Here is a 10,000-nt window from a genome sequence, read left to right as displayed (position 1 = left end):
AGAGAAAGAAATAATTTTACATGAAAGCCTGTTCTGCAAGGCGAATCTGTGCTCATATTTCCCAAGGTCAAATCTCGTTAAAGCTTTAGCGTTAACAGATGCTTAACATAAGACTATTTAATGTGAAAATAACGAAAATTAATGATCAATTTCAAGCGTCCTAATTGAATTGATGATTAATGCTACATCTAAGGTGTTCACGCTAAAGGCAGTTCAAGGTCTGCTGCGCGGCTTGACTCTGTGCCAGCTAAGGCACATCAGCCCGACTCATGTTTTGCATTCATGATCATCTTGTAACTCCATCACTTTAAGGGGCAGTGAAGCATGGTGATAGAAATGCCAGCCTTGTCTGTGGGGACAAGACACGTCGTGGAAAGGCAAAACTGATGGAGCTGGAAAGGGTGACCTTCAAAGGCTAGGTTTGTTTTAAGTCTATTAACAGTTTCATGGAAAAGGGAATGGCACAGAGGAGTGTACAGACGTTTGTAAACAAGATGGAAGGACAGTAATGTTGGACAGATACATATGTTTATCAATGCGCACGCTCATCCGTATAAATTGAGAGACAGGCAAACAAATATAAATAGTTATAAAAATGCATTAGTAAGCAAAAAAAAAAAAAAAAAAAAAAAAAAAAAAAAAAAAAAAAAAAAAAAATCTATCTATCTATCTATCTATCTATCTATCTATCTATCTATATATATATAGTAAAAAAGGATGCTGGGATATTCGCTGCGAGAGGGAAAGGATGGTGCTGAAGCGAGAGCCAAGGACAGGTAAGGTCAAGAGTAGTCTAGAAGCGTCGTAGAATCAGCGTACCTTTCGTTTTGAAAACAAAATGACCTTTCGGAGTACAAAGGTCAAAAGTCAAAATCGAAGAAAAGTATATATATTCACACACACACAAACTGATATCGACATTCCATTTCCTACAGACAAGAATCCAACGCGAACTAGATGAACAAGCCAAGGGACGTGACTACGTGACCCTGGGAGAGGGCGAGGACCTGCCCTTAACCCAGGCAGCCATAATGGAATCGCAGCGACTCCGCAGTGTTGTTCCTTTGGGCATTCCGCACGGCGTCTCTCAGGTAAGGCGGACGAGGAGGAGATACGGAGGGAAAAGAGATAGGGCGGATGGGTGAAAGGAACTGGGAGGAAGTATGGACGTAAGAGGAAAGAGGGAGTGGAAGGGTAAGGGGAAAAGAAGGTATGAGAAAGCGGATGGGAAAGAGAGATGGATGGAGGTGGAAAAGGAAGAAAATGAGGAAGGGAGGATATATGGATGTAGAGAGAGAGGAAGGGGAGAGAGATGAATGGAAGGGAAGAGACGAAGGGCATATGGATAGCAGAGAGTGCAGAAGACGGGAACGGGAGAGTGGGGTAGAAAAAGAGAAGGAAGAAGAAAAGGAGCAGACGAAAGGAAGATAGAGAAAAATACTGAAAAAGTAGGTGAACTGGGAAAGCTAATAAGATGTTGCGTGAGGTTAGGTGAGGATGATAGAGAGAGTAATAGAAGGTGAAAGGGAAGGGTGAAAAATAGAGGAGGATAGGAAGGGCAGAAGAGGGAGTGTATAGGAGAAGAGAAAATGGGGTAAAGGAGGAATAGATAGAAGTAGCTAAAACAATAGATAGAAAAATAGTAGACTAAGAAGAAAATAGATAGAGAGATAGATATATCGAGGAGAAAGAAGAGAGGGGAAGGGGAGAGACAGAGTGCTAGGGAGGGAGGAAGGGAAATAGAGAGATAATGGGAGAAGGAGTGAGATAATTAGCAGGGGTAGGGGAGAAAAGGAGGGAAGGAGAGAGATAGAGAGAGAGAGAGAGAGAGAGAGAGAGAGAGAGAGAGAGAGAGAGAGAGAGAGAGAGAGAGGGGGGGGGGGGGAGGAAAACGAAGAAATAGTGGGGTGAATATAAGCACAGAAGGTTTACGGGAAAATTGAAGGAAAACCGAGAAACAAGGTGAGAGTGACAGTTTGGTAGATCGATAGATGAAGAGAGCGAGCGAGCGAGATAGAGAGAGAGAGAGAGGGAGAGGGAGAGGGAGAGGGAGAGGGAGAGGGAGAGGGAGAGGGAGAGGGAGAGGGAGAGGGAGAGAGAGAGCGAGAGCGAGAGAAGAGAGAGATGGGGTGACAGCGTGAGGGAAAAGAATGACAGACCCTGGGGAACAGAAAGATGGAAACAGCGAAAGTGCCAAAAAGTAGGGACGAGCAGGAGCAACCCAACTAGTTTATCATGATTACTCGTAAACAAATTACCCCTTTCATTGCAACTAACCAAGACATCCTGGCATTGGTTCGCTTGCTTACTTTGTTGTACCTCCGCCATGTAGGAATTGCGCGTGGCTGGCTACAGGGTTCCCCGAGACACCATGATCCTACCGCTTCTCTGGTTCGTCCACCACAACCCCGACACTTGGCCCGATCCGGAGCTGTATCGACCCGAGAGGTTTCTCGACACGGAAGGCCGCGTGCTCAAACATCCGGCCTTCATGCCCTTCCAGACGGGTGAGTGTTATTGATGCTGTTGTCAAAGTCTTTTCTAATGTGATATGCGGCTTGAGGAATGGTGTAGGTAATATATAAACAGCCGTAGGTAATATTGGATTGCTAGTGTAAAATCATGATGCTTAACAGGATCTGAATCTGATATAGTGCCTAGAACTGAGGAAGTATGTGTTCAAATAATGGAAACTGTGTTATCTACATCTTGCAATGGTAAAGCTTGCTTCAACCTGGTGTATTACCAAAATTTGGTACAACAAAAATTTTAGTCAGAAAAGTAATAGCTTTAATGAGTCGAATCTAACCTTGGCGATAAGAAACAGGTTTTTAAAGTATCGGGATAATTTGTAAGAACAGTTAGATATACGCATTATTTATATGTCAGTTTGACTGTTCACGCCAAGGTTATAGAAATTCCAACCTCCCCAAGGACGTCTTTTGGCAGGACGTTAGATGCGACAAGCGTTCAAAAGAATCGGGGTCAGGCAGGCAGAAACAATAGTCTTGCTATGACAGAACAGTGGACCGGGAAGGTGCTAGGTACCGATGGCGGTGGTCATGATAACAATGGTAGTGCCGATTGTGAACATGAAAAAAAGATAATTTAATGTCCATGAACCGTCTACATGACCATAACAGTGAAAATTGCGTATTTTTCTAGTGGTCATAACAAAACACTTCATATATCATACTTCCAGGGAGTTCATTAGTTCCAGAATTTATATTATATTTATACTGAGATTATTATCATAAAGATCAATACGTTCTCATACTATGTCTGCAGGAAAAATCAGATTCTTATATAGCAAATAAGGCTACATATTTAAAGGACTTCTTAACCGTCTCGTGATTAGGGATTTACAAGCCTGCTTTTCGCCAGATATACCTTAAAAGCCTTTTATACAGCGTCTGAGTCCCTTTGCTGAGTATTTTAAGGAAGATGATTCTTCATCATTATCAAAAACGAGGCATCCAGTCAACCTCGATACGGAAACAAAATTGGTTTCACAGGTGACTGAAGAGGGATTTAGTTGCTACTGTAACTTACATCGGGGAATACTAAGGATTTCATAAGACGACAAGATGTTGCGGGGTAACGTTCAGCCATATTTACCGTAATTCTTCATTTCTAGAACAGTGATTAGGAAAAATGGAAGACCTAAATTAAGAAAAAAAGAAAAGAAAAGAAAAAAAACAGTGACAGAAGCAAATGACTATTGGTTTCTTGTGTGCTGTAAACGTTAGAAATTGAAGGAATTTACGTCAACGAGAGAGAGGCAAAGTTTCTGTCATTCCGAATTCAACAAGATGTCTCTAGGCGAGAAGCAGGTCGTTAATGAGTCGTACTGGCAAGAGAAAAGAAGCAACCACCCGAAGATGAATGCATTATGGGGGTGGCGTTGCCCATGATGGCTGAAATGACTATGGTGTATATGTCGTTCTGGGCTTGCAGATGGAGTAGCTTTAAGTTTGTTTTTCTGGGATGACAATGCTGTTACGTAACTAAGGCTAGACATATCGGTGATGCAAGTTGTGGTAGTAACGCTTCTCTAAATGAAATATATGGTCTTACAGTTGTGTTTTAATGGGCATCTTGATCATCTTAAAAATGAAAATGTAACTCAAACTGCAACTCCCATCACTCATATTTTTCCTTAGTGGATCATGCACAATATAAACTAAATTTTATTCTTGAAAAGTGATATTTACAGGCGGGATATTATGCCAAAAGACTGTCAGAAAGGCAGAATGTTATTTTACTTCACAATATCAAAACAAAAACTGAATCGATTGTTGCAGCAATATTTTAATCCAAATTAAGCTCTAGAGTTCAAAATGATTTGTGATTTCTGCAGGCCGTCGCAGGTGCATCGGGGACGAGTTCGCTATGATGATCCTGTTCATTTTTACGACCCGGATCCTGCTCAAGTTCAGAATCAAACTCGAGGACGAGTTGAAGGGCGACCCATCCCAGGAACCAGTGTGTGGCATCACGCTGTCCCCGAGGCCCTTCAAGCTGGTGTTCGAGCCGCGGGAGTCGAAATGAGGGCGATGTTGCATGCGCAGACACCGTGGCCAAGTCCGCACTGCATGGCTGTAACATCCTTGGAATCTGTTACTGGAATGTTTCGAATAAAAAATGTATTTCACAACTATTTAGAAATTTGATAAGCCGCATTTATTTAAACTTCTAATGTTAATTGTTACTATACCATTGTTATGAACCTTGCAATTATGGACACGTAGGTATGCTTGCGTATGTACACGCTGATAACAACGGACAAGCAATTATTATTTTTTTTTTCTTGCTAAGAATATTATATAATAAAACGATTCTCTGTATTTTGTAAATCTAATTTGAAAGTTCCGAAACTTGTTGATCTAACTGGCTCGAGTTTGTTTGATCTTTATTATATATATATTTTTTTATCGAACTTTCCAGAACTATAAACTTGCTTTCTTGTGTGAGGCAATATATTTTAGGCTTAATAATGTATCTTATTTCTTTGCATTCTGACACCCCTAACTATGCACAGGCTTTTTGCAATTACCTCTTCCAAGAATCAAAAGGTTCAAAAACTTGTAATCAAACCATAGTTTGAGTTCATTACCAGCAGCATATAAAACATGTTATTGAGCAGAAACACGTGGGTGCCAGAAAAAGCTGTATCCAATGACAATAAAGCTTTCATTTTTCATTTCCGTAAAATCTACCTCCAAATCAACATAAACGAATACAAGAAAGGTACATAATCATTTATCGTTCTTCAGATTTACGTAAATGTGGACCTGTTAAAGAAAAAATGTAAACAAATGTGTATAATCTGAAGAAGCACGGATGCCAGAAGAACGCGGTAGCAGAGGTGTCCTACCTACCTGGCCACCGACATGTCTCCTTCTCAGAAAAATAAACATAGGGGAAACATTAACTTTGACGTCGTGCCCGCCTTCGTAGTAGATGTACCTGATAAGAGAACCATTGTACAATATAAGACGAAAAAAATACAAACGCTTTTGGTGTTAACTTTTTTCTGGAGTTCACCTTGAAGTTGGTGACATTTGGCACGTTCTCACTGAGGCAAGGCATGCGTCATCTACGCATATTATACAGCATAAATAGCAACGCGTCTTCCGCACCAAACAAAACTTAGGTATAATCAGCCTCAACATATAACAACATGCACAGGACACATATACCACACAAATTCATCTATATAATAAGGATAATACACATGTACAAAAACAAACATACATACATACATGTAAACACATAAGCACATCCATACATACATGTAAACAGACAAATATACACGAAATCATATATTTTAAATATAAAACATTTAACGAATGATATAACATCATGCAATGCAACAGGTTAAATATATACATGTGTGTTTGTGTATGAATGTGTATATATATGCGTGTGTGTGTTTATTTATATGTATATGTATATGTATGCATATATATATATATGTATGTGTATATACTGTTTATATGTATGTGTACACACACACACACACACACACACACACACACACACACACACACACACACATATATATACATATATATATACAAGTTACACCTAAGACCTAAGACAAAGGCACTAGGAATAAAAGGGGACAAATGTTAGTCGATTTTGTGGAGACTCTATCACTCAATATCATGAATACATTCCTCGGAAAAAGACTAGAGCGGACATGGAAGTCATCAAATCTGACATCAAAATCGAAATTGACTTCATAATTTCAAGTAGGCGTGTTATTAATACAGTAAATGTTCGCAGTGATCACAGAATGGTTAGAGCCTAATTAAATTACACCTCAGAACGGAAAGGAACAAAGTCATACGAAAACCGCAGCCAAATTTAGCTAACTTGAAGACCAGAGCGACAGAATTTAACCTTAACATCCAAAACACAGAAGATCTCAACATTGACAAAATCAACGAACAGCTCAATGACATAGTAAAGGAAGCTGTGCATGAAGTAGGTGGTAAGAAAGTCAAGCAAAGCTCCAGCAAGCTCTCGGTTGCAACTAAACAGCTTATGCAAAAACGCAGGGTCATGAATGTATCGTCAAACAGGGACAAGACAGAAGTAGCTGAAGTAACAAAGACTATAAGTAAAAAGAAAAGAGAATATGTAAATTCAATACTCAAATAATACATGAAAGAGTGATCTCAGGTACTAGCATGAAAACATATAAAAGGAGACTTGGAACAGGGAGAAATCTAATGTAAGCAATAAAGAAACCAAACGGGGAAGTGACATATAATAAAAATGAAATCATATGAGTAATGGAAGACTTTAACAGGGATCTATACAACTCAAAAGAACAGCCATGGATAGATGCAAACGCGATAACATCACAACAGAAAAATAAGGAGCACTTAAAGGCATGAAGAGAGGGAAAACACTAGGTGAAGACAGAACTAATGTAGAGCTTATAACAGATGCAGGAAAAATTACAACAGTGAAACTAACCAATCTTTTTAAAAAATGCCTTCTCAACAGAAAATCTCCGGAAGCCTGGAAAAAGCCAACAATTATTTAGATACATACAAAAGAGGATAGAAAGGATCTAAACAAAACTACCGACCCATAAGCTTCCTTTCAGTTACAAACTTCACAAAAGTCATCACAATCTCAGACAGTCTGGATTCTAACCAGCCTAGAGAACAGGCAGGCTTCCACAGTGGATTCTCGACAACAGTCCACATCCACACACTCACCTAAATAAGAGAAAAAATAAATGAATATAGGAAACTCCTGTATATTACATTCATACCTGAGATCAGGTTGGGATTCGTGAATATTAGGCTGAGCATTTTGAGCAGTTGTACCAAGCAGACCCTCCAATAGTTAGTCTCGATGCAAGTGGTGTCACAATACTTGTGTCAAACCCACCCATCAGCAAGGAACCTCCTACCCTGAGATTAGGGAGGTGATTTCTAACCGAAGTTCATCAATTGTCTTCACACATAGTTGGCTTTAAAGTGCTTAGTCACCAAGGAGTCAGTTATTAGTCTTACTTATCCCACTTGTTTATCCTTTTCCTTATTTTTTTATTTTTTTTTTTTTTTAAGCTTTGTTCATATGATTTTATTATCTTTAATGTTATTAATATGTTAATAACACTTTAAAAATCATAATATAATTAAGAATAAAAATATCAATATTAATTCTTCTTCTTGGTGCCATATCACAAGACTTTGGCAATCATGTTTCGCCACATTTCTCTGTTGTTAGCCGTGCATATCAGCTCTGTCTTCTTGGTTGTTATACCGTTTTCTTGGGTCCATCCAACTAGGCTAGTCATCCATAGTATTCTCTTCCTTCCCCTGCTTCTCTTCCCTTCTATCTTTCCATTTAATGCCAGGTTCTCAAATCCCCCTTTCCGAAGAACATGCCCCATAAGATGCATAGCTAATCCTGATGTCCTTAATAAGCTTTCTATTCACACCAGATCTCACAAGGACTTCGTTGTTCACCTTGTCCATCCACAGTATTCTCATCATCTTCCACATCTCACAGCTCTCTAGGCGTTTCTTCAAATCTGCTGTTAGTGTCCAAGTCTCACTTCTATAGCACAAATCAAGATAGACATAGCAATTTAGCACATACAGTCTGGTTTTCATACTCAACTTACAGTTTCTCAACATGTTATCCAATTTTTGAAATGCAGACTTTAAATTCAAATTTTTATGATTCCCTGACGACTTACACAATCCCAAGGCCAATCCCTCTGGAATGTCATATGTCACACTGGAACCTTTCCAGTTTCCAAAGGGCAAGAATGGGAATCATAATGGTTTCCAGGCTCCCAAACCAGGTAAGGAGAAAAGTCCTCCTCAATCCATTAAGGAAAAACCAAAGGCTCAGGTCTGTCCTTTGCCCAGGCAAAGAAATCCTGAGCCTGTTCAAAGGAAGCATGTGGAAACTAATTCCACAGGTAAACCCCCCAAAAGGTACCCCCAAGATGCTGGAAAGGGACAGCCTAAAGGTGTGAGCCAGGCCTTAACCACAGGTGCTGCCAAACACCTTATGAAGAGGTAGTTTGTCAACCTGAAGAATTGGATACCCTAATCCCATGGAACTGTCTGGAAATTCAAGCAAAATGGGAAGAATTGCAACATCTGATAGCTTCATGTAACCCAGTTTATGGCTATGGGAGATTATGACCATAGAAAATCGCCTGATTTCACTGAGAGTATTCCAAGTTCAAGCTCATTATGGGACCTTTGATAATGGACCTCATGGAGGAGTAGCAGTGATGGTATGTCAGGATGTTCTCTTCCAGGCCATCCACCTGCAGACGACACTGCAGGTGAAGGCTGTGAGAAAGGGCTTGACACGACCTTATACAGTTGTATCCATCTACCTTCCTCAACATAGATGATTTGGAAGATCTACTTGGGCAGTTGCCTCATCCATTTCTAGTTTTGGGAAATTTCAATACTCGGAATCACCTCTGGGGAGTCTCGAGGAAGGGCCTTGGAGTCCTTGTTCTCAAGAGTAGATGCAGTTTTACTGAACAGTAACACACCCACACACTTCCAAATTCAAACTGGGACATTCTCCAATATTGACCTGTCGATTGGTTCACCTGATTCACAGTTGAATTTCCCTTGGCAGGTCATGGAAGCGACCACTTTCCAATACTTTAGGCCAATGGAGTTTAGAGATGGCGACTTGAACATGCGGATTTGGATCTTTTTAGATCTAAAAAGATCCAAAAACCTGTGAATAATTTCCAGTATGTTTGAGATGCTGTTAATCACTTCACATCACGAATTCACCTTGCAGCAGAAGCATCCATTCCCAAAAGTAGTGGGCAGTACCGTCGACCTCTGGTACCATTGTACCAACAAGCTGCATTTAGGCAGTTGAAACGATGCCCCAGCGATGTAACCTTGATTCATTATAAAAAGACCCGAGCCAAGACCAGGTGAGTGCTAAAGGAGGTTAGATGGGTGTTGTGGAGACAGTATGTATCCTCAATTAACTCTGGGACCCCCTTAACATGGGTATGGGACAAGGTGTGTAAGATCGCTGGAAAGAACACATCCATGTCACCACCTGCTCTGAAGATAGATGGCAGAATCTCACACACAAAGAAGTTGCTGCAAATAAGCTAGCTAATCCATGGCATACTTCTTCTCTGGAGCATCTTACACTGCCCGATTCTCCACTCTTCGGGCTGAACAGGAACAACACCCAGTGTCATTCTTCAGTACGACTGCAGCAGAACTTCCACACAACTTGCCATTTATGCACAAGGAGATGGACTCATACTAGGGAATTACAGACCAATATCTCACCAGCTGCATCTGCAAGCTGATGGAGAAAACGGTAAATTTCAGGTTGACATGGTTCCTAAAGAAGGAAAATGTGCTGACCCCATATCAATATGTGTTTCGAAAATTGAGATCGACCACAGATGCACTTGTGAGGATGGAAACTGTCATACAGAATACCTTTGCACAGTGACATC

General features: G+C 40.3%; 1 protein-coding gene across 2 annotated transcripts in view; it reads left to right on the top strand.

The window, feature by feature from the left end:
* Positions 1 to 5,203, top strand: part of LOC125026441 (cytochrome P450 306a1-like) — a 108,490-nt gene extending 103,287 nt beyond the window's left edge. For both annotated transcript variants that reach the window (XM_047614895.1, XM_047614896.1), the window contains 3 exons: positions 936 to 1,091; positions 2,333 to 2,507; positions 4,361 to 5,203. In XM_047614895.1, the coding sequence (XP_047470851.1) occupies positions 936 to 1,091; positions 2,333 to 2,507; positions 4,361 to 4,551 (522 nt within the window). In that variant the 3' untranslated portion in view covers positions 4,552 to 5,203. The remainder of the gene's footprint in view (positions 1 to 935; positions 1,092 to 2,332; positions 2,508 to 4,360) is intronic.
* The last annotated feature ends 4,797 nt before the right edge of the window (positions 5,204 to 10,000 follow it).

Source organism: Penaeus chinensis, chromosome 6 (assembly GCF_019202785.1).
Source record: "Penaeus chinensis breed Huanghai No. 1 chromosome 6, ASM1920278v2, whole genome shotgun sequence".
NCBI lineage: Eukaryota > Metazoa > Arthropoda > Malacostraca > Decapoda > Penaeidae > Penaeus > Penaeus chinensis.
This window is presented reverse-complemented; position numbering and strand designations above follow the sequence as displayed.